This window comes from Chiloscyllium punctatum, chromosome 15, assembly GCF_047496795.1.
Source record: "Chiloscyllium punctatum isolate Juve2018m chromosome 15, sChiPun1.3, whole genome shotgun sequence".
Taxonomy (NCBI): Eukaryota; Metazoa; Chordata; class Chondrichthyes; order Orectolobiformes; family Hemiscylliidae; genus Chiloscyllium; species Chiloscyllium punctatum.
Window position 1 is genome coordinate 97,860,745 of NC_092753.1, and position 24,988 is coordinate 97,885,732.

Sequence of the window (24,988 nt, forward strand, 5' to 3'; positions counted from 1 at the left end):
TACCCAGGGATAATGGGATTGGTCAGGGAGTTGGGGTGACATGGTGGCTCAATGGTTAGCACTGCTGCCTCACAGCACCAGGGTCCCAGGTTCAATTTCAGCCTCGGGCGACTGTCTGTGTGGAGTTTGTACATTCTCCCTGTGTCTGCGTTGATTTCCTCTGAGTGCTCCGGTTTCCACCCACATTCCAAACATGTGCAGGTTAGATGACTTGACCATGCTAAGTTGTCCATAGTGTTAGCTGCATGATGATATGGTTCCTGAGGACAGATGGGTTACTCTTTGGAGGGTCGATGGGGACTTGTTGGGCTGAAGGGCCTATTTCCACACTGTAGGGAATGGGCATAAAGGAATGAGTGAGAGTTTCAGCAGCAGGTGACCTGGGGATGGGAGAGGTGGGGCACGCGGGGAACAGTAAGGTGATGTTCCGGGAATGAACCAACATGGTCTTTGTGATGGGGATGGGGATGTGGTTGGAAGCCCCTCTCAAGGTCAGGTCACAGCTGCATGATTGTGAAGCACCCAGATCACAGTGTCAGAGAGAGTCTGAGAGCTGTTATAGCGGGTAAAGAGGCCTTTCAGCCCATCGCGTCCATACTGGTCATCAAACAGCCAAGTATTCTAAACCCAATCTCCAGCATCTTGTTTGCTTCTGCACTTCAAGTGTTCATCTAAATTGTTCTTAAATGTTGTGAGGGTTTCTGTCTCTCCCCCATCCTTTCAGACAGTGAGTTCCAAAAAAACCCACCACCTTCTGAGTGAAATACATCTGCTCAAATCCTTTTGAGACCTCCTAATCCTTACACTGTGCCCCTCTGGTTATTGGCCCCTCTACCAAAAACAAAGGTTTCTCCCTGTCTATTCTCTTTATACCCCTTAAAACTTTGTATACCTCAATCAAGCACCCCTGCCCCCTCAGCCTTCTCTGTCCTCAGGAAAAGAGACCCACCCTGTCTTCATCGCTGAATCACTTTAGCCCAGGCAACATCCTGGGGAATCTCCCCTGCGCTGTATCCAGTGCAAACACATCATCCCTATAGCGTGGTGACCAGAACTGCACACTGTACTCCAGTTATGGCCAAACTAACATCATATGCAGCTCCATCATAAACTGCCAGCTATACACAGTGTATACAGAGCTGTGTGTGTACAAAGTATACTCGCCAGCCTCAGACAGTAGACAAAGAGTGGGATGGAGTCAGTCGCTTTAGCGAAAATAGGGGAAGCAGAGAGGTGGTGAGATGTCCTCTCAATGTACCTGTGAAAACTAGCACACTGTTTTCTGAGGATGTTTCCAAAGGTGCAGCTTGCAGATGAGAAGCAGAAAGGCCAAGGTTACATCGATTCATTAAATCAATGATTGAACCTTCGGCCCAGGAATTCCCAGTGTGGTCTGGCTCAGCCTCACACAGGGTCAGGAACTGAAATGCTGAATGATTGAGGCATCTATCATCTGTGAGAGGCTGATGAGCCTGACTGCTGTCATAGGACAAAGTAATCCACTTGTAATCCCAAACAAAATGAGACTGACTGATACCCTCCAGCCATCGGCCAAATTCCAGACAGGAAGGTAACGTGAGGAGAATGTTTCATGACACTGTGTGATCATGTGGTGCTGAGGCCTAGTTCTCTGGGGCTTAGTGGTTTGTTGGCCTCAGGAAATTGACCTGTATTTCTTCCGGGGAACCACTCTGAATTGGGAATGGCATTCTGAAGCAGTGGCTAACACAGGAGGTCAGTGGGTACAGTACCAGCCTGGCAACCACTCCCAACTCAGAGACTGAAACACCCTTCCCCATCCAGCCTGATGCTCTCAGTCATCTGTATCCAGAAACATAGGAGAAAGTGAGGACTGCAGGTGCTGGAGATTAGAGTCGAGAATGTGGTGCTGGAAAAGCACAACAGGTCAGGCAGCATCCAAGGAGCAGGAAAATCGATGTTTCGGGCAAAGGCCCTTCATCACAAAGGGACACGTTTCCAATAACATGGCAATTAAAGGCTCACTCTCACGCCCTCAATAACATGTTAATCAAAGGCTCACTCTCACTCCCTCAGGCAAAGGTACAATCTCACCAGGAGTCCCCCCAAATGTCCTCATCAATACTGATTCAACAACAACTTACATTTATACAGCGCCGTTAACATAATTAAATATCCCAAGATCCTTCACAGGAGTGACTATCGAAGACAGTATGGCAGAAAACCAGCCATAGAAAAGTTTCAAACCCATAATATGTGTTTCATCTTCCGGAATTAAAGGATACATTATATTTATTCAACCATGTTCAAACTTGGCATGTACAGACATCTGAAGAACTTGCAAATGTTCAATATGACTCATACATTGTTGGCCACATTATCTTCCTCCAACAGTTTTTCTTCTGTCATCAAGCTTGAAAATTGCTTTAAATGATCGATCAGTAGATATACAGTAGCAGACATTTAAAGAGACATTTCTGAATACTCACAAAGGTATACATTGCAGTGAGGAAGAAAGTTTCAAACTATATAGAAGATTTGACAACAATATGACCCTCAGTGACATAAGTAGATATTAGACCCACTGACCAAAAGCTTGGTCAAAGACATAAGTTTAAAGAAGGAGGGGCATGTGCACAGAGACGTTGGGAAGGGTTTCCAGAGTTCAAGGCCAGGGCGCAACAAGATACGGCCATTTAAAACTGAGACAAGACACTAAACCTAGAGGGGCATGGTTATCTTGAGGGCTGTGAGGCCAAGGGGACATCAGAGAGATAGTGAGCATCGAGGCTTTGGAGGGAACTGAAAACAAAAGTGTCAGGTTTTTAAATCAGGATGTTGTTTGTCCAGGAGCTAATGTCGGTCAGAGCACACAAGGCTGGCTGACGGGGGGATGGGATGTGGCGAGTGTTAAGGCACAAGAAGCAAATTTTTGGATGATGTCCAGTTAATGGAGAGTGAAAAGTGTAAGACCAGCTCGGAGTACGGTGAGTAGGCAAATGTGGAGGCAGAGTCAGGGTATGGATGTGGATTCCAGCAGCCAATGGGCAGAGACAAGGGTAAAGTTAGGAGATATTACACAGACAGATATAGGCAGTTTCACCGATGGCACAGATCAAAGGTCATCTCAGAATCACAGAACTATTACAGTGCAGAAGGAGGCCATTCAGCCCATCGTGCCATGCCTGTATCTTGAGGTGGAACATGTCAGCGAGTTTGTAAACCAATTTAGTCATCAACACAAAATAAACAGATAAACTAGGCCCGAGCACATTATTGTTTGTTGAGTTTTAACAGTGGATATACTTCAGGAAGCACTTTAGTGTGTGCGTGTGTGTGTGCGTGTGTGTGTGTGTGGCTATCTGCACGCACGTGGCTGTGTCTCTGTGTCTGTCTGTGTGTGTCTGTGTCTGTCTGTCTGTAACACACTACATTTGCTTTCAGAGTTCTGAATCAGTACAGAAGAACACTAAAATGGGATGGGTCAAGGCACTCAGTCCTGACCTCTGACTGGGAACGCAGTGTACTGGGGAGTAAGGGAGGGCAAGGGGACAGGCTGAGTCTGATTTACGGTGTTCTAGCTGAGGCTGTGGGGACCAATACTTTTACACTCACTCCTTTACCAGTCAGAACAAACTTTTCATTTAATGTGTTTGATGATAAGGCCAATTGTAATATGCAGGCCTCAGACCGTACCTGCTTTAATATTAAAGTGAGCCAGATTTCTTCACTAAGAAAGAACAATGAGTTTATTACCAATAAAACTTAAATAAACATGCAAAGATTATTGATAAATAAAGGTTCAGACTATACAAAGACAGAGATTATTTTGTTCTAAACTTAACAAGGCAAATTTGAATAACACACAAACAATGGCCAAGCAACCTGCAGCAAGTTACATTCAAACAATCCCACAGACATTTCATCTTTCTCACCCTCCTCATTGGGGGCTGCCAAATCTTCCTGAAATGTCAACATCCTGGCCTTGAAACTGCCCAAAGACCCATTCCATCACTGTCCTTTCCTGGGATCCCGGAACTCTGACATTTTAGCTTCCTCACAGACAGTGATCTTCACCAAGTTACCTGGACTGTTTCCTCCCGCTGAGCTCTGACGTTGCTGAATTGCACTAAGTGAATGCTGACCATGAGCTTCCTACACTCTCGCACCAGCAGTGTTGAACCATCAATGGCACACCACCCCTACAGAGCCTCAGCACTCAAAACGACTGAGCCCTAACTCCAACACTTAGCTATCCACTAACTCCGAGAACCTCTTCCCAAGTTCTGACCACACGATGTTATTAGTTGGAACTTAGTAAGTCTTACTAAGTTCCAACTAATAATCATGCACTGGGTCCTGGATGCTCTTCCTCCATTCTAACAGCACAGAGCCCCAGTCCTAACCCATCTCCCCTGTAACACAGTGAACTGCTCCCCTCTGGTTGGAGATTGCCCCTGAGTTTATCTATCCTCTTCTCCAACTGCCTTCCTGTAACTGCTCTTCAGTGGCACTTGAACTGTTTTGAGTGACATATTAAAAGCCTTGCATAAATTCCACCTTTCATCCTAGGCAGTAATGAAGGTCATAGTCACTGGTTCATACAGCATGAAAAAAGGCCCTTCAGCCCATCATGCCAACAACATACACCAAACAATACTGTTTATGTTTTTCTGTTTTTCAGCGGCAGCAGCAACTCGAAGGGCGGGAGCTAGGACCAGGGGCCTGCTGGGAGCGGTGAGTCACTGATTTGAGCTTTTAAATTTGAAGTCAGAGAGCAGAGGTTTCTGGGAAAGGAGGGATTTCTTATTTTTTATTTCAGTCCAGCTATGTAAGTCAGTGTTTTCTCAACTCGAGACCCCACCTTTGTAGGGCCTCCCACCCAACCACCTCCTCTAACCTTAAAGGCCAGGGACACATCAGGTAAGCGTCTCTCCTTTTTTACTTTGTGATAAGGGGGCCAGCAGGGATGGCAGTGCAGGGAGAGGGATGTTCCTCCTGCATGGTGTTTGAGGTGAGGGACGCCATTAGTGTCCCATCCAAGTACATCTGTAGGAAGTGCACCCGTCTCTCTCTCCTCCAAGACCGTTTTAGGGAACTGGAGCGGGGGCTGGATGGACTTCGGATCATTCCAGAGGCAGAGGCTGTGATAGATAAGAGTTACAGGGAAGTGGTTACTCCTTGGCACGAAGAAAGCTGGGTGACTGTTCGAAGGGAGAAAAACAGTCAGTGGAGGGATCCCCTGTGGTCGTTCCCCTGAAAAACATGTATACCATTTTGGATACTGTTGAGGGGGATGACTAACCAGGGGTGTGCAGTGGGGCCCAGGTCTCTGGCACAGAGCCTGTCCCTGTTGCGCAGAAGGGAAGGAGGGAAAGGAGGAGAATGTTAGTCACTGGGGACTCAATAGTTAGAGGCTCAAATAGAAGGTTTGTTGGGAACGAACGAGACTCACAGTTGGTGTGTTGCCTCCCAGGTGCCAGGGTCCGTGATGTCTCGGATCGTATCTTTGGGGTCCTAAAGGGAGAGGGTGACCAGCCTCAAGTCATGGTCCGTGTAGGTATCAATGACATAGGTAGAAAGAGGGATAGGGATGTAAGGCAGGACTTCAGGGAGCTAGGGTGGGAGCTGAGAGCTAGAACAAACAGAGTTGTTATCTCTGGATTGTTGCCCATGCCACGTGATAGTGAGACAAGGAATAGGGAGAGATATTAGCTGAACACGTGGCTGCAAGGGATGGTGCAGGAGGGAGGTTTCAGGTACTTGGATAATTGGGGCTCATTCTGGGGAAGGTGGGATCTGTACAAACAGGACAGTCTTCATTTGAACCAGAGGGATACTAATATCCCATCAAGTCTGCTCTGCCATTTGATCATGGCTGATATGTTTCGCAACCCCGTTCTCCTGCTTACTCGCCATAACCCTTGATCCCCTTACTAATCAAGAATCTGTCTACCTCTGTCCGAAATATACACAATGATTTAGCCTCCACAGCCCTCTGTGGCAATGAGTTCCACAGATTCCTTGCCCTCTGGCTGAAGAAATTCCTCCTCATCTCAGTTCTAAAGGATCGTCCCTTCACTCTGAGGTTGTACCCTTGGATCCTAGACTCTCCTACTGTCCGGGTGCAGATGGCCTGGTATAGCACCTGCCCAGCCCAGGACTATAAGCAACCACAGAAGATTGTGTGTACAGCCCAGGCCATCACGGAAGCCAATTGCCCATCCAAGGTCTCCATTTACACGTCTTGTCGCTGCGGAAAGGCTGCCAGCATCATCAAAGACCCCTCCCACCCCAGTAATGATCTCCTACAACCTCTTCCATCAGGCAGAAGATGCAGAAGCTTGAACACACACACACACACACACACACACACCAACAGGTTCAGGAGCAGCTTCTTCCCTGCTGTTAATAGATTGATGAATGGACTCTAACCTCAAATAATGCTGATCTTGCTAACATTGATCTGTCTTGTACCTCTTTTTACTTTTGTTCTGTACAACATTGTTTATGTGATCTTCACTGTACTTTGGTACACCTGACAATGAATAAATCAATCAATCAATCATCATCTCCACGTCCACTCGATCCAGGCTTCCCAAATCTGAGTGAATGATGGAGTAGGTACAACGGGCCGAAAGGACTCCTTCTGTTCTGTAACAATTCTGTGAAAGGACTCTTCTAGTTGGACCAGGAGGTGGTCTCCAGGCTAGTTAGAGCAGGCACAGCAGTTTCCTCTGCTTCAGGAGACTGCTAACATTAACCTTTGTTCTGAGCAGTCGTGATATCCATACTCAGTAAATCAAATGTGGTACCACTTGCTCTGAGTTTACCAGATCATTAGGGTGTTTTACCCAATTTTTCTGTATTTTCCTCTGGTTCAAAGGCATTTATCGTGTTTCAACCTCTTTTCCCTGGGGTCAGGGAGCCCAGAACTAGAGGGCATAGGTTTAGGGTGAGAGGGGAAAGATATAAAAGAGACCTAAGGGGCATCTTTTTCACGCAGAGGGTGGTACGTGTATGGAATGAGCTGCCAGAGGATGTGGAGGAGGCTGGTACAATTGCAACATTTAAGAGGCATCTGGATAGATATATGAATAGGAAGGGTTTGGAGGGATATGGGCCGAGTGCTGGGAGGTGGGACTAGATTGGGTTGGGATATCTGGTCGGCATGGACGGGTTGGACCGAAGGGTCTGTTTCCATGCTGTACATCTCTGTGACTCTAACCTCTCCAGATCTCTCTGCTCCTACATGATATCCCTAGCAGCTTAGCTGGCAAATTCTGTTTGACCAGAGGTCTCTCACAGGCCCTCAGATATATTACTAACTTAAATGCAAGGTATTTCCACAGGCTGATGGCTCAATATCCAATCAGCAGTGAAACCTAAGGAGATTCCTCATCATGGTCCAGGGAAAAGAGCCTGTGCTGCTTAGAAGGTACTGGAAACACTCCTTCCTGCTGTGACATTGTGAGGAAAGCGCTGTTTAAATTTCCCTGAGCTGCCTTTGTTCCAGCCCTATGCATGTCTCAGGGGAGATGTGTTCAGAGAGTCTGCCGATCAATTAATCACCAGGAAAATAAAAAGGAACAAATTGCACATTCAGATGGGCTAATTAATTTAGAAAAATTGAGGCAGATGGAGATAAATTTTCAAGGCCTCTTTCGAAAGCAATTACATTGGGACATCATGCCGGCGAATCATCTGGTGATATTCGATGTGGCAAAATGTTTGTAAGATTTTGTTTAGCATGCGTTTATACCGCACCGTTAATGTAATAAACAGTCCCAGTTTAACACTGAGCAGCAGCATTGAAGTAAAGGGTGACCCAAAGTGAGGTCAAAGAGACAGGTTTTAGGAGGTTCATAGAAGAGAGAAGGTTGAGAGGTTTCAAGAGAGAATTCCCAAGCTTCCGGCCCAGACAAATGAAAGCAGCGGCACCAAAGGTGCAGTGATTAAAATCAGGGACATTGGAGACAAGGGTTGGAAGAGAACAGAGATGTCAGAGGATCATGCGGCTGGAGGAGATTACAGAAAGCGAGAGGTAAGACCATGAAGGGATTGGAAAGCAAGGATGAGAATTTAAAGTCAAGGCAATGCTTAACTAAGAACATTAACAAGGAGACAAAAGACACAGTTAAGCTCAGAGAAACCCAATCCATACATAGGGACACACGCAGCACACATATAAATATACACAGATACAGAGTGCACACACACACATATGCATCGATACACAGACAGACAGAGATAGACATGGACACACAGCATACACACGCAAATACACATAGATACACAGTGCACACACACAGATACACAGCACACGCGCACACACACGCACACACACACAGATAGACATGGACACACAGCACACACATGCATACACAGCACACACACACAAATACACAAACACAGATACGCAGACAAATACACATGGACACACATACAGATACACAAAGACACACAGATATGCACACAATTACACATGCACACACAGATACACACAGACATCTATGCACACACTCAAAGATACATGAACCGACAAACGTGCACAGATACACACACATACACAGATGCATGCACAGATATACAGCACACACAAGTATACACAGAGATAAACAGAACAGACACAGATATACCCACAGACATAGACAAATACACACAGATATATGGCATACAGATATGCACATAAACATACTGCAGACACTGATGCACAGACAAGTGACGATGTTCACACACACTCCTTTGTGGTATTATCGATGGACTTTTACTCCAGAGACCCAGGGGATGTTCTGGGGACCTGGGTTTGAATCCCACTGGGCAGATGATGGAATTTGGATTCAATAAAAATTTGGAATTAAGAGTGCAATGATGACTATGAATCCATTGTTGACTTGACTCTATGGAAAACCCATCCAGTTCACTAATACCCTTAGGGAAGGAAACTGCCATCCTTACCTGGCCTGGCCTACACGTGACTCCAGACCCACAGCAATGTGGTTGATTCTCAACTGCTCTGCAGCCATTTGGAGTTGGGCAATAAATAACGAGCTTGTGATGCCCTCATCCCGTGAATGAGTGAAATGACACAGACACACAAGTGCTGACTAGTACACATTCACAAACACAGTTTAGATATAAATATGCAAAATCAGAGGAGACTCATGGATATATCCCATTGCAAACATAGATGGATACAGACACGTACAAAGCCAGACAATACACAAACATACACACAGGTACACAGATATTCAAACACACACTAACAGGAACAAGCAGAGGGGTGCACTCCCACTCACACACATAGGAACAGATGAAAATATGTGACACAAAGGTGTAAGTATATGCAAACATAGAGACAGACACAGACATATTAGAGAGACAGACACTGTCAAGAATGTGATCTTGAGATGGGGAAGCTCAGCTTGTTGCCACATACAACCTTTTATATGAATTTATTCAAAATGCAGATAAGCAGAGGTGGTAATTGGCACTTGGCATCCAATGGAGATGCGCGTCTGGAGGGAGTACAGAAAGCCAAACTAAACAAAACACCGTGCTGCAGAGAAAGGGACAGCTCCATAAATCATGGCAAAGGGTTGTATTTGGAGCAGTCACTCACAGTGACCTGCTATTGAATACCGCAGGTGCAGAGAAAAGACAAACTCACAGCCAGCTTCAAGGGAAGGGAGGGGTTGACATACAAATATGAGTAATTTTGGGTTTGCTGGTGATTCTGTGGCCCGTGTTCCTATAGCAACCATACGACAAAAGCACACCAGCAAGACAATGCGATGGAAGCTCTCTCAGCCACGCCTGTCCTGGATGGTGCAGGACTTTCATAGTTCCTTAATGGGCAATGGCTCTCACTCTGCAGGTCACCCTTACAGACCAGAGTCCCTGGGGGTATCTGACCCCTGGGCATTGGGGGAGGGAGCTGTGTCTGGGACAGAGCATAGACAATCTGGCTTCTGACCTTCTCAGAGATGAGGGACTCCTGCATTGTTGGAGCTGCTGGTTATTAGATGGGATATCGAAGGAAAGTGTCAAAGATTCCAACATCATTGCTCTCAGAAAATACTGGGGAGATCTCCGTTTTGTCCTGGTGAATTTTTGATGAAATATTACTGAAGCATCTTATCTGGTCAGGAACAAATGCTGTTTGCAGGACCCTACTGTGTGCTAATGAGTTACCACATTTCCAAAACTCTGAAACAATTTGAAAAGGTAGACACTGAGAGGTTGTTCGCTCCAGACTGACAAAACTAGAACACAAGGGCACAATCTCCGGATAAGGGACTTATCATTTAAGAAACGTCTTGCCACAGAGGGTTGCGAGTTTTTGAAGTTTTCTACTTCAGAGGATTCTGGCCAATCCAGTGGTAGAACATGCCCAAGATTGGAACTGATTGGGTTTTGGTTTCTCTGGGGATTCAGGGATATGGAGTGTGAACAGGAAAGTGGAGTTGATTCCCCAGATCGGCCATGATCATATCGAATAGCAGACCTGGCTCGATGGGCCGAACAGCCCATCTTCTGTTGTATTTATTACAACACAGTAATGATACCTCAGAAAGTGCTTCGTTGGCTGAACAGTGCCACAGGGCAACCGGAGATTGCACAGAAGTGCTATATAAATGCAAATTGCCTCCTTGTTTTACACGGTTAGAGTCAAAAAACAACTGCAAATGCTGGAATCCAAAACAGACAGGCAGGAGGTTGGAAGAACACAGCAAGTCAGGCAGCATCAGGAGTTGGAGAAGCCAGCCTTTCAGGAGAATGCTCCCAATGCTGCCTGGCTTGCTGTGTTCTTCCAGCCTCCCCTTGTCTATCTCTCCTTACCACAGCACTGCAAGAGACCACTCAGCCCATTGTGGCTTGTGCTCGCCCCTCTGAAAGAACTTTGGCCCCATTTCCCTTATCCTTTGTTCCATCCAGGCCTGCCCTGAACACAGATCCTCATCAAGTGTTTCTCTAACTCAGGGCTTTGAAAGTTGAAGCTGCTCGCATTGCCCTTTTCCAGGCAGCACGGTCCCAGTCACAACAATTATGGCAACGTGTCACTGCCACGGCGTTTCATACACGGGGATTCCAACTGATCAAATCCAGGCCGAGGGAGCACTCCACCGGTTCCAAACCCTGCGATCACAACATCAATTACAGCAAGCCAGAGGCTGCCTACTCCATGGCCTAGTGGTGGCCTTGTTGCATTATTAATTCAGAGACCCAGGGAATGTTGTTGGAGGTCCAGGTTCAAGTCAAAGCCTTATAGAACCTTTACAGTGCAGAAATAGGCCATTTGGCCCATTGAGTCTGTACTGGTGCTCCGAAGAGTGACCCTCCCCCACATCCCTGGACACATACAGGGTAATTTAGCATGGCCAATCCACCCTAACCTGCAAATTCTTTGACTGTGGGAGGAAACCGGAGGAAATCCACGCAGAAATGGGGAGAATGTACAAACTCCACACAGACAGTTACCCGAGGGTGGAATTGAACCTGGGACCCTGGCGCTGTCAGGCAGCAGTGTTGACCACTTAGCCACCATGCTGGCCCAACTGCTGCCATGGCATGTAGTGAAATCTGAATTTAATAAACATCTGGAATTTAGAGTCTAATGATGACCAGGAATCCATTGTCAATTGTCATAAAACCCCAGGTGGTTCACAAATATCCTTTAGGGAAGGAATCTGCCATCCTTACCTGGTCTGGCCTACATGTGACTCCAGACCCACAGCAATGTGGTTGACTTTTAATTACCCTCTGGGCAATTAGGGATGGGCAATAAATGCAGACCTAGCCAGTGACACCAATTCCCCGTGAATGATTTAAATAAACTAGTTGCTCATCGAGTTAAAGAGTGAACAATGAGGCTGAGATATTTGGCAGCAAGTTCAGGCTGTGTGAAAGGGGAAGAAGTAGGAAGATTACAGTCCACTCTGATGTTCCTTCTCTTTGGGCTTCTCTCTTACAGGGGAGGCACGGTGGTGGGAGAGAGGGAGTGGGGTTTGAAGGTTCAGTGGGTGGGATACTCAGAAAGTGGATCCCACTGGCTCCAAGCTGTACGTTTGACCCCTCTGTCCACCACTGAACACCCATAACCCTCAAAATGGGTTCCCTTAATAAAACAGGAGAACCCACCAACATGATATACACTGGAATTCATGTAGCGCCTTCAGTGGAGTAAAACATCCCAAAGTGCTGCATGGGAGCAAGATTTGACACCAAGCCAATAAAGAGGCATCAACACAGCTGGGCGAAAGGTCACACCTTCCCTCCAGCCCCACCCCCACCCTCCTATTTACCTCTCAGCCCCCTTCCTTCCTCCCCTCCCCCACAACATTCCTGATGAACGGCTTATGCCCGAAACGTCAACTCTCCTGTTCCTTGGATGCTGCCTGACTTGCTGTGCTTTTCCAGCGCCACACGTTTCGACTCCGACTCTCCAGCATCTGCAGCCCTCGCTTTCTCCTGACCAAAGAGCTCAGCTTTATCTGCCGAAGGATGTTCTGGCTATGGAGGGAGTGCACGAATAATGTATGAATAGAGACTGGATTGGTTCGGAGTGTAATCATTGGAATTAGAATCATGACGGGGTGGGATCTCGTAGAAACCTACAAAATTCCAACAGGACTAGACTGGGAAAATGCAGGAAGGCTGTTTCCAAAAATCAGGGAGTCCAGAACCAGGGGTAACAGTCTAAGGATTTGGGGTAGACCGTTTAGGACTGAGGTGAGGAGAAATGTCTACACCCAGAGCATTGGTAGTCTGTGGAATTCTTTATTACAGAAAGCGTTTGAAGCCAATCTGGAGAGATTGTGGAATCCTCTGCTACAGAAAGCGTTTGAGGCCAAAACATTGAATGTTTCCAAGAAGGAGTTAGATATAATTCTCATGGCTAAAGGGATCAAAAGTTAAATGGGAGAAAGCAGGAACAGGGGACTGAGTTGGACGATCAGCCATGATCATACTGAATGGTGGAGCTGGCTTGAAGGGCCGAATGGCCTCCTCCTGCTCCTGTTTTGTATGTTTCTCTCTTAAGCAATGACTTAAAGGAGTGGAAATAGAGAGGTAGAGAGGTTTAAGGAGGGAACTCCAGAATATAGGGAACAACAAATGCTGGAGATCAGAACGGGTCACACAGCATTCATGGAGAGAGAGCGAGCTAACAGCTGAAGCTCTGATGAAGAGTCACCTCAACCCGAAATGTTAGGTTGATCTCTCTCGGTGGATGCCCTCTGAACTGCTGTGATCTCCAGCATTTGTTGTTTCCAATGCAGACACCAGCATCCGCAGCAATTTACTCCTGAATCCGGAATATAGGGACCAGGCAGTTGGAGGGATGGACAATAGATCAGCATTAGAGGACTGTGGAAATGTCAGTGGGTTTGTGATTGGAGGAGATTACTGAGATGAAAATGGAGAGGGATTTGAAAGGCAGAGGAGTTCATTTCAAATTTGAATTGGTGGAATAAATCTCATGTTATGCCTGCAATCAGAACGCCATGCGATCCTTGTTGAAAGTTAGTTAGGGAATGCACATACAGAAGATCTCATTAAGACAGAATATCAATTCCCTTCCTCCCCCTCAGGACAGGGGGCAATGACAGACTGAGATTCAACACGAAACAAATTTATTAACAATTTTAGCCAAATCTCACTGAAGACGTGGAACATGTTTCTACCACAGTCTGAACATCAAAGCAGATCTATGTCCCAATAACAGAGCAGAGAGCGAGTCAAACTCTCGCATACAGAAGCCATTTACGCTGTTTCGTCATCCATCACCAGCCTGCTAATTTATTCCGATTTAATTGTTACAAACTTAAAGGCAGGCAGCTTCGTGGTGACAGGCATCATCATTTATCCATAGTCCTCAATCTCACACCAGCACATTCCATCAGTATTTGCTGCTCATTAACTGTACTGTTATGACTCAAGGGAGCAGTGAGGAAGAAGGAAGAGGACGGGTCAGCAAGAGAGAAATATATATGGGAATCTTGGTTTGATCTTTCACTCGACGCTTGACAAGTCTTTTCCAGATCAAGGCCGCCAGACAGGCAAGAAAGGCAAAGCAGTTCAATTAGACTGCCCCCTCATGTTTCAGTACCAGACTCAAACTTGACACAGCCAGCTGGTAGGAGGTAATATTCCAGTCTTCCAACAGTGCAGCACTCCCTTAGCACTGACCTTCCGACAGTGCACTCCCTCAGTACTGATCCTCTGACAGTGCTGCACTCCCTAAGTACTGACCCTCTGACAGTGCTGCACTCCCTCAGTACTGACCCTCTGACAGTGCAGCACTCCCTCAGTACTGACCCTCTGACAGTGCAGCACTCCCTCAGTACTGACCCTCTGACAGTGCAGCACTCCCTCAGCACTGACCCTCCGACAGTGCAGCACTCCCTCAGCACTGACCCTCCGACAGTGCGGCACTCCCCAGTACTGACCCTCTGACAGTGCGGCACTCCCCAGTACTGACCCTCTGACAGTGTGGCACTCACTCAGCACTGACCTGCCGACAGTGCGGCGCTCCCTCAGTACTGACCCGCCGACAGTGCGGCGCTCCCTCAGTACTGACCCGCTGACAGTGTGGCACTCCCCAGTACTGACCCGCCGACAGTGCGGCACTCCCTCAGTACTGACCCGCCGACAGTGCGGCACTCCCTCAGTACTGACCCGCTGACAGTGTGGCACTCCCCAGTACTGACCCGCCGACAGTGCGGCACTCCCTCAGTACTGACCCGCCGACAGTGCGGCGCTCCCTCAGTACTGACCCGCTGACAGTGTGGCACTCCCCAGTACTGACCCGCCGACAGTGCGGCACTCCCTCAGTACCGACCCGCCGACAGTGCGGCACTCCCTCAGTACTGACCCGCCGACAGTGCGGCGCTCCCTCAGTACTGACCCGCTGACAGTGTGGCACTCCCCAGTACTGACCCGCCGACAGTGCGGCTCTCCCTCAGTACTGACCTGCCGACAGTGCGGCTCTCCCTCAGTCCTGACCTGCCGACAGTGGGGCGCTCCCTCAGTACTGACCCACCGACAGTGCGGCACTCCCTCAGTACTGACTGGGTGGATCTTACTGCAGTTTGTTCTGACGTTCCTGGAGTGGGACTTGAAACCACAAGCAGGATGTCACAGTGAATTGCTTTGTTGGAAGCTACTGTTTACCAACTGGGCTTTGGCTAATCTTAGAGAGAGATAGCTTGTCTCACAAGTGATCACCGTGAAGCATCTGGTATTATAACATTTCAAACGTTCGCTTTGACCTGAGATTTGAACGCCCCATGTCCTAACATGACTGGCTTGCTGCAACATGAGTTTCTGACGGAGTAGCTGCAAACCGCTTAGTTTCCAGCTGACTTCCTCCTGCGGGTTACTGTCGTACACAATCCAGGATCATCATCCTGAAAAAATGCAGTAACAATGATAGGCCATTCAGCCCTTCAAGGATTCCAGTAGGTTAAACGGTATATCAAATTAATTCACCCACCCAGATTCCCAAACCTTTGCTCCTTTCCATCTGATAACAACCAGATCTTAGCTCGGAAATTTCCAGTTGCACCCTCCTCCCCAGTGTTAGCAGCAGTTTTGGACAGAGTTCCAAGTTCCCTGGAATGCATTGTGTGTGGTGTTGGAGGTAATATTTAAATCGATTAGGTTCCACAGCAACAATGCCACTGAGATTGCAATATTGCTTCCAAGGTATATGTCCAGAGAGTGGTGCTGGAAAAGCTCTTCCTGATGAAGGGCTTATGCCCAAAACGTTGATTCTCCTGCTCCTCGGATGCTGCCTGGCCAGCTGGGCGGCACGGTGGCACAGTGGTTAGCACTGCTGCCTCACAGCGCCAGAGACCCGGGTTCAATTCCCGCCTCAGGCGACTGACTGTGTGGAGTTTGCACGTTCTCCCCGTGTCTGCGTGGATTTCCTCTGGGTGCTCCGGTTTCCTCCCACAGTCCAAAGATGTGCAGGCCAGGTGAATTGGCCATGCTAAATTGCCCATAGTGTTAGGTTAGGGGTATGGGTGGGTTGCACTTCGGCGGGTCGGTGTGGACTTGTTGGGCCGAAGGGCCTGTTTCCACACTGTAAAGTAATCTAATCTAATCTGTGCTTTTCCAGCACCACACTCTTGCTCTGATCTCACTTCCAAGGTATACGACTGACTCCCGATCAGAATGGCAAAAGTGAGGACTGCAGATGCTGGAGATTAGAGTGTGGTGCTGGAAAAGCACAGCAGTTCAGGCAGCATCTGAGGAGCAGGAAAATCAACATTTCGGGCAAAAGCCCTTCATCAGGAATATTCCAGCATCACACTCTTGACTCCCAATCAGAGACCCAGCACAGACTAGATGGGCCAATAGCCTCCTTCTATCCTGTCTGCTTTTCTGAAGATTCAGATTTAATCACCAGCGAGCTCTGGTTTTCATAGTCCATATGAAAAAGAAAACTGAGATTGGCAATTCAATCCTGTTCCAACATTCTGTTACATATGGAAATTTGTAGTCATGACAACAAATAATCTGAATTTAGTATATGGAGAAAATATTAACAACAACAGAAATAGGTGCTGCAGGAGGCCAGGTCTGCTCTGTCTTTCATCCAGTTGATGATCGATCTGATTGCGGCCTTTCCTGCTTGTGCCATCTCACTCCTTCATCCAACAGACTATCTGCCGTAGCTATCCAAAATTGACACTGACAATCACCACCCTCTCGAGTGCTCCTGCAGAAGGGTTGTTTTTGAGAAATTGAGAGTTTACTAAAGCCACACCGACTGAGACTGTAAGGTAAAGGTGGAGATCTATATTGCATTAATTCACAGGACGCCCTCAATCAGTTACCCACGCTGCTGTCCTCTTTCTCACCCAGCCCCTAACTCCACGCTTCATGTGTCAAAGATTCCCAGCCCCACCAGCAGGTGCTCCTTTGGTGGTCTCTCTGAGTCCTCTGCAGAGGAAGTTATTGAATAACTGGTTAGGCCTCAACTAGGCTCTACGTTAGGGAGGATGCCAAGTCCTTGGGGAGGGTGTGGAAGAGATTTACCAGATTTGGAGCAACTATGAGGTTCTTCAGGCAATGTACAGGGGCAGGAGAAGCTGGGATTGGTCTCCTCTGAGTCGAAAAGGGAGATATCATCATGATGGTCAAAATGGAGTGATGTTGATTGACGTTTTAGAGGAGAATTGATTCTGCTGAAAGAAAGGCCATTGAGAACTGATTATCTAACCACAAGTGAGATTGTAAGACAATAAAACATAGGAGCAGAAGAGGGCCATTCGGCCCAAGGAGTCTGTTCCACTATTCATGGATATCATGTACAGTTCTGCCCTTGCCCTGTAGCCATTTGTTCCCTTTCTGATTTGTTCTTCAATTAGTTGTCATTCTGCTATTACCTGATCTATATGAGGATGGATTACACTTCAGAAATGTGTTATATTGGTTGCAGAGTGCTTTGAGACAGGGCAAAAGTGAGGACTGCAGATGCTGGAAACCAAAGTCTAGATTAGAGTGGTGCTGGAAAAGCACAGCAGGTCAGGCAGCATCCGAGGAGCAGGAAAATCGACGTTTCGGGCAAAAGCCCTTCATCAGGAATAGAGACGCCCTATCTTTGGGCAAGGTCTGGTATTGGGCTCTAGCTACTAACCGCTGGAGGCTGATGGTGGTTTGCTAACCCAATCAATCCTGATGTCAAGATCTTTTGCTCACCGACCTGTTCAGGAATGTTATCAGGTTGGACGTGGGGCCTACCCACAGCACCACAAAAACACCCACTTCAATCTTCTTTCAAACTTCACATTAGACAGGGTGAGAGTGAACCCATGTTTCCAGAACGTTAGCCTGGGGTTCAGGGTTACTAATCTAGTTACATTACCGTTATACCACCGCCGGCTTGAGGGGGGGGGGAGGAAGCAGAAACAGGACCCTGAGTTTGATGATCAGTGCTCATTGTATTTATGCCAGTACAGGCTTGAAGGGCTGAATGGCCTATTATTATTACACAAGGAGGAGTGGAGGAGCAATTGAGGCATTTGGAATATTGAGAGCAGTTCTGGACCTTGTATCTAAGAAACAATGTGCTGGTCTTGGAGGGGTGGGTCCAGTGGAGGTTTACAGGAATGATCCTAGGGCTGAAGGGCTTGTCATATAAACAGCAGTTGGGGACTCTGAGTCTGTACTCGATAGAGCTTAGAAGAATGGGGTGGGGTTTGACTGAAATATGCAGAATACTGCTCAAGTCCGGGATACAGTGGACATGGAGAAGATGTTTCCACTAGTAGGAGAGACTAGGACCCAAGGGTACAGCCTCAGAGTGAAGGGACAACCCTTTAGAACGGAGATGAGGAGGAATTTCTTCAGCCAAAGGGTGGGGAATCTGTGGAAGTCACTGCTACAGAGGACTGTGGAGGCCAACGCATTGGGTGTATTTAAGACCGAGATAGAGAGGTTGTTGATTAGTAAGGGGATCAAGGGTTACAGGGAGAAGGCAGGAGAATGGAGTTGAGAAACATATCAGCCATGATCGAATGCAAAGCAGTTTAAATGGGCTGAATGGCCTTCTTCTGTTCCTACATCTTATGGTTTTATAACTGAAGGGGGTGAGGAATGAGACAAAATGGGAAGCTGGTAACAGGTACATGGGGGAAAGTGGAGCAATGAGGGTGGGAAGGGGTGGAGGGAGTACGGGGCAGGAGAAAAAACACAGGTTTGAGTGCCGGGGGGACACTCCATGCTGAGTGCACTGTGTGTGTGTGAGAGAGAGAGTGGGAGAGAGAGAGATACAGAGGGAGAGAGAGAGAGACCCTGAGAGCTCACCTTAAGCTGATACACATCAAAGCAGCTTCCTGAGAGGAATGTTACTTGAAGCTGCAAAGAAAACTAAACAGACAGGAAAAGGAAGAGAAATGAGGGCCTTATCTGCAGCATCAGGCCCTGAGAGTTACCTAGCTATTACAATCCGAACTTGATTACTCTGTGAGAGAGAGAAGGAGAGAGAGAGATGGTAATCAGATATCTCGAGTAGCCTTTGAGCAGTACAATTCGTGACTTCTAGGCTTTTGTGAGCCCAGGGCCTGGGTGTGGGGAGTTAGGGGGAAAGACAAGGAGGCTTCTCATTCACCGAGGCTTCATTACATAAATCTGACGCTGTAATTTCACCAGTGGGAAAGGGATCAGCAGCTCGGACTGCGATGACACAGTACAACACAGCTGCGGGTTACCGTCGAATGTGGGCAATGAGCAGCGCTTTGATCAAAGTTCCATGTCAGGCAGATGTGCTCTTTGTCCCTCTCGCACTGCATGCCATTACACAAAGTGATGGGCAGCCCCTCTTAAAGGTTTCTCTGAATGCCCCTTGCTCAGCGTCTCCCCCAACCCCCCTCACTGACGGGGAGGAGCGGGGAGGGGGTGGGTAAAGCCATAGGAAGGCCGTGAGGTTGAGAGGTCAGGGTACTGGTGTCATTAAACGGAGTCAGTGCTGGTAACTGTGTCCTTTTCAACCCTGCCTCCATCCCCCCCAGCCACACCCGCCTCCAGTCCCACACCCCAACCCCCCCACCCCCCCCCCCCCCACCCCCCCCACCATCCCAGAGCCCTCCCACTTCTGAAAAGGGATTTATCTTTGCACAGTATGACTCTTCTCTGGAACTGTCAGCGACCCCCGCCAGCTGCATTTACATAGTGCCGTCAATACACTAAACTGCTAAGAGACCGGTACATTAATGTAATTGAAAATGCATCTGAATGGGTACATGAGTAGGAAAGGATAAGAGGGTTATGGGCCAAAGCCTGCTCCTCAGATGCTGCCTGACTTGCTGTGCTTTTCCAGCACCACTCTGATCAAGGATATCAGGTCAGTGCAGAAGAGTTGGGTTAAAGGGTCTGTATATCTTTATGACTCAAAGAGGGCTCTCTCCCACAGGTGTAATGGGAAACCCAGCTCCACGCTGAGCCATGCCAGGGGATATCAGAACAGAGATGGGGGCGAAAGTGCCAGCCCAAGATTCCCAGGGAACCAGTTAAAGGAGGATAATGACGGGTGAGGATTCAACACGGGATTCCGAGAATTGAATCCCTGACAATAGAAGGTGCAGCCACCAGTGATGGAGAGATTGAAACTGGGGTTTGCAAAAGGGCAGTATTTAGGATATCGCAGATAATTCAGGGGATGATGGAGCTGGGGAAGATGACAAACAGAGAGGAGAGGTGAGGAAATGAAGGGATTTGTAATAAGCGATGAGGTTTTTAATATCGAGGTACAGCTGAGCCAAGAGACAATGTAAGCCAGGGAGCACAGGGAGGGATAGGGAATGGGATGTCCGGAGGCAGCACACAGGAAATAGAGCTTTGGATAACTTCAGGATTACAGAATGGGTGAGGCCATCCAACTGTGGAAGGTCAGGTCAGCAAAGGTATGAAGAAGGATTTGAGTGGAAGATCAGCTGAGGAAGGAGAGCAGGTAGGCGATAATGCAGAGCTGTTGTGGGCTCTCTCAGCAATGACACAGACTGCTCAAGGTAAACACACCTGGACATCAAATATCACACTACACGTTAGAACAGTTCGTTCAACGTCAGACAATTAGAAGAACGCAGAATAAGGTCAAAGGTCAGTAATGAGTGAACAACGTTTGCAGTAAGAAGAAAAGACAATGACTTCAGTCTTCCCAGTAGAGTCCTGAGGGAGTGCCGCACTGTCAGAGGATCAGTACTGAGGGAGTGCTGCACTGTCAGAGGGTCAGTACTGAGGGAATGCTGCACTGTCAGAGGGTCAGTACTGAGGGAATGCTGCACTGTCAGACGGTCAGTACTGAGGGAGTGCTGCACTGTCAGAGGGTCAGTACTGAGGGAATGCTGCACTGTCAGACGGTCAGTACTGAGGGAGTGCTGCACTGTCAGAGAGTCAGTACTGAGGGAGTGCCACACTGTCAGAGTGTCAGTACTGAGGGAGTGCCACACTGTCAGAGGGTCAGTGCTGAGGGAGTGCCGCACTGTCAGAAGTTTGGTACTGAGGGAGTGCCACGCTGTCAGAGAGTCAGTACTGAGGGAGTGCCGCACTGTCGGAGGGTTGGTACTGAGGGAGTGCCGTACTGTCAGAGGGTCGGTACTGAGAGAGTGCCGCACTGTCAGAGGGTCGGTACTGAGAGAGTGCCGCACTGTCAGAGGGTCAGTACTGAGAGAGTGCCGCACTGTCAGAGGGTCAGTACTGAGGGAGTGCCGCACTGTCAGAGGGTCAGTACTGAGGGACTGTTGCACTGTCAGACGGTCAGTACTGAGGGAGTGCCGCACTGTCAGAGGGTCAGTACTGAGGGAGTGCCACACTGTCAGAGGGTCAGTACTGAGGGAGTGCTGCACTGTCAGAGGGTCAGTACTGAGGGAGTGCTGTACTGTCAGAGGGTCAGTACTGAGGGACTGTTGCACTGTCAGACGGTCAGTACTGAGGGAGTGCCGCACTGTCAGAGGGTCAGTACTGAGGGAGTGCCACACTGTCAGAGGGTCAGTACTGAGGGAGTGCCGCACTGTCAGAGGGTCAGTACTGAGGGACTGTTGCACTGTCAGACGGTCAGTACTGAGGGAGTGCCACACTGTCAGAGGGTCGGTACTGAGAGAGTGCTGCACTGTCAGAGGGTCAGTACTGAGGGAGTGTTGCACTGTTGAAGATGTTATCATTTGAATGATCTGCCAGCCTTCAAAGTAAATGTCAAAAACACCCAGTACCACTGTCCCCAGATGGTGAGATCCCCATGTCCTGGGTACTATTTAGCCCTATCCAACATCCCTCAATAAAACAGATGATCTGACCATTTGTCTCCTTGCTGCCTGTTTTGAGATTGCAGTCTGTGGATTGGCTGCTGCAATACAACTAGGAGACAGTGAGGTCTGCAGATGCAGGAGATCAGAGTTGAGAACGTGTTGCTGGAAAAGCACAGCAGGTCAGGCAGCATCCAAGGAGCAGGAGAATCGATGTTTCGGGCCGGAACTCTTCCCAGCCTCATTCCTGATGAAAGGCTCTGGCCCGAAACGTCAATGTTTCTGCTCCTCGGATACTAACTGACCTGCCGTGCTTTTCCAGCACCACACTCTCAACTGCTGCAATGCAACACTGATTGAAGCTCATTGGTTGTGTGGAGATTTGGGACAGGCTGAGGTATTGAAAGGCCCGTTGTGAATGCAAGGTCTTTGGGTCAGCACCTGAGCGTGCAGATTATCCAATCGATTGTCTTGTGCTGAATGTGAGAAGTTTCACTTCACTCACAGCTCTTATATCCTTAACAATGAGACCTCAATGACAGTCAGGATGAAATCCCATCAAAATTCCTCACCATCTGAACACATTGAATAGAAATCACAATTGCAAGTCTTTTGTCATATAAAATTAAAATCAAACACAGTTTATTGTTTGAATCTATGCGTTTGTGCATGCAGTCTGATTAATTCTGGGAACACAATCAGAAATTCATCCTTTTTTGGTCTTTTATCAAGTGCGATGCTGTCTGAGTAGTGGGAACCAACAAAACCCCAGTCAATTCTGTCAGAGAGATCCTTCCCTAAAGCGTCAGCACTGCCCAATGTCATCAAAAGGGTCATTTTATGCTCACATGAATGTAAAACCCTCTCTAATCTGATGCATCTGAACCCTGTGTGATGCTTCCAACACATCGCTCAGAATTACAAGCACCTTTTGTGATCCCATCTGTCCACACCACCACATCACCCTCAGAGGGAGACAACTCAACATAGACTCTCCGGTGATAGTGGGTAAAAGCCTCGAATGTAGACCTGGTGAAGCTGCAGCATCATTTGTATTGTAGGTTACACCTGACACACACACACACACAGTACAGCTCAGTGTGATGTCCCTGTTTACTATCAGACATTGAGGAGTAAAGCAGACAGAATAATCTAAAACACAGTCACACTATCTGTATCTCCTTTCACCTTTTCAACAAACAAACCAAATGATGAAAGCTGACATGAATCGGAAGGTGACTGGAGACAATATCTGTGTTTTACTGAAATCTAAGTCGATACATTGGGATTCTGATAATTAGCCCACATCTGATCCTTTTACCAATGATAGTGCAAACCTCTGAGGGTTACAGAGACTCCCCCCCCCACTCCCGCTCTCCCCCACAGCTTCCCCACTTGGACAAGGAGCCTGTTACTTACTTGCCACCTCCAGAGAGGCGTTGTGACTGACGGCCTCCCCCAGGTAGTTCCTGGCCACACAGACGTAGCTGCCCTCATCGGGTTTGCTCCTCCGGCCGTGGACAATGCGCAGGAAGAACAAGGAGCCGCTGGGCAGCAGCATACGGTGAGAGCGAGGATCATCCTTGTCCGTCTCCACCCGCTCCCCGTCCTTGTACCACTCGATGGTGGGGCTTGGTCTGCCCTCAGCCTTACAGTTCAGAGTGGCAGGCTCTCCCTTGGACACGATCAGATCGGACGGGTGTTCCACAATCCGGGGTGGGGAATCTTCCTGCCGAAGGCGTGATCCTGAAAGACAGGGGGAGACAGACGATTAGCAATATAACATCAGCCTTCATTTCACATCTGGGTCATTCGTGAAGTTCTTCCCTCTCACTTTATACAACTCCACACACACCTCAGCTCATACTTCATTGTGGCTCGACTTAACTTCAAGTCACATCATCCACAAACCTGGATGTGTGCAGCTCCAACAACACTCTAGGAGCTTGACTCCATCCAGGACAATGTAGCCGATTGATTGACACCACATCTGTTCTCTCTACCACTCACACTCAGTCACAGCAGTGGGTAAGAACATAGAACATAGAACATAGAACATAGAACATAGAACATAGAACAATACAGCACAGAACAGGCCCTTCGGCCCACGATGTTGTGCCGAACTTCTATCCTAGATTAAGCACCCATCCATGTACCTATCCAAATGCCGCTTAAAGGTCGCCAATGAATCTGACTCTACCACTCCCACGGGCAGTGCATTCCATGCCCCCACCACTCTCTGGGTGAAGAACCCACCCCTGACATTAGGTAAGACCTAAAAACTGCATTGCAGAAATCCACCAAAGATCCTTAGACACAAACACTTCCGAGAAGGGCAGAGGGTGCATGGGAAGTCTAAATCTCGCAACTTCCTCTCCAAGCTACTCACCACCGCCATGGCTCGCCACCACTTTCTCAAGGGGCAACTAGGGATGAACAATAAGTGCTGGCCTCGTCAGTGCTGCCCACATAGAGTCATCGAGATGTACAGCATGGAAACAGACCCTTCGGTCCAACCCGTCCATGCTGACCAGATATCCTAACCTCATCTAGTCCCACCTGCCAGCACCCAGCCCATATCCCTCCAAACCCTTCCTATTCATTTACCCATCCAAATGCCTCTTAAATGTTGCAATTGTACCAGCCTCCACCACTTCCTCTGGCAGCTCATTCCACACACGCACCACCCTCTGTGTGAAAAAGTTGTCCCTCAGGTCCCTTTTATATCTTTCCCCTTTCACTTTAAATCTATGCCCTCTAGTTCTGGACTCCCCCACCCGAGGGAAAGACATTGTCTACTCATCCCATCCACATCTCATGACTGAATAAAAAACAATTCTAGGAGAGTTATACTTTGTCTGTGAATGAGCAGTAAGAATGGACTAGCAGAGGGACCTGTTTGATGTGTCCAGGCCAATGTCTGATGGGTTGTTGTAGCTATTAGATTAGATTAGGTTACTTACAGCGTGGAAACAGGCCCTTCGGCCCAACAAGTCCACACCGACCCACCGAAGTGCACCCACCCAGACCCATTCCCCTACATTTACCCCTTCACCTAACTACGGGCAATTTAGCATGGTCAATTCACCTAACCTGCACATTTTTGGACTATGGGAGGAAACCGGAGCACCCGGAGGAAACCCACACAGACACAGGGAGAATGTGCAAACTCCACACAGTCAGTCGCCTGAGGCAGGAATTGAACCCGGGTCTGTGGCGCTGTGAGGCAGCAGTGCTAACCACTGTGCCAGCGTGCCGCC

General features: G+C 48.1%; 1 protein-coding gene across 5 annotated transcripts in view; it reads right to left on the reverse strand.

Moving 5' to 3' along the window:
- Positions 1-24,988, reverse strand: part of robo1 (roundabout, axon guidance receptor, homolog 1 (Drosophila)) — a 682,199-nt gene that overhangs the window by 276,281 nt on the left and 380,930 nt on the right. For all 5 annotated transcript variants that reach the window (XM_072585788.1, XM_072585789.1, XM_072585790.1 and 2 more), the window contains one exon: positions 23,148-23,474. In XM_072585788.1, coding sequence (XP_072441889.1) covers positions 23,148-23,474 — 327 coding nt within the window. The remainder of the gene's footprint in view (positions 1-23,147; positions 23,475-24,988) is intronic.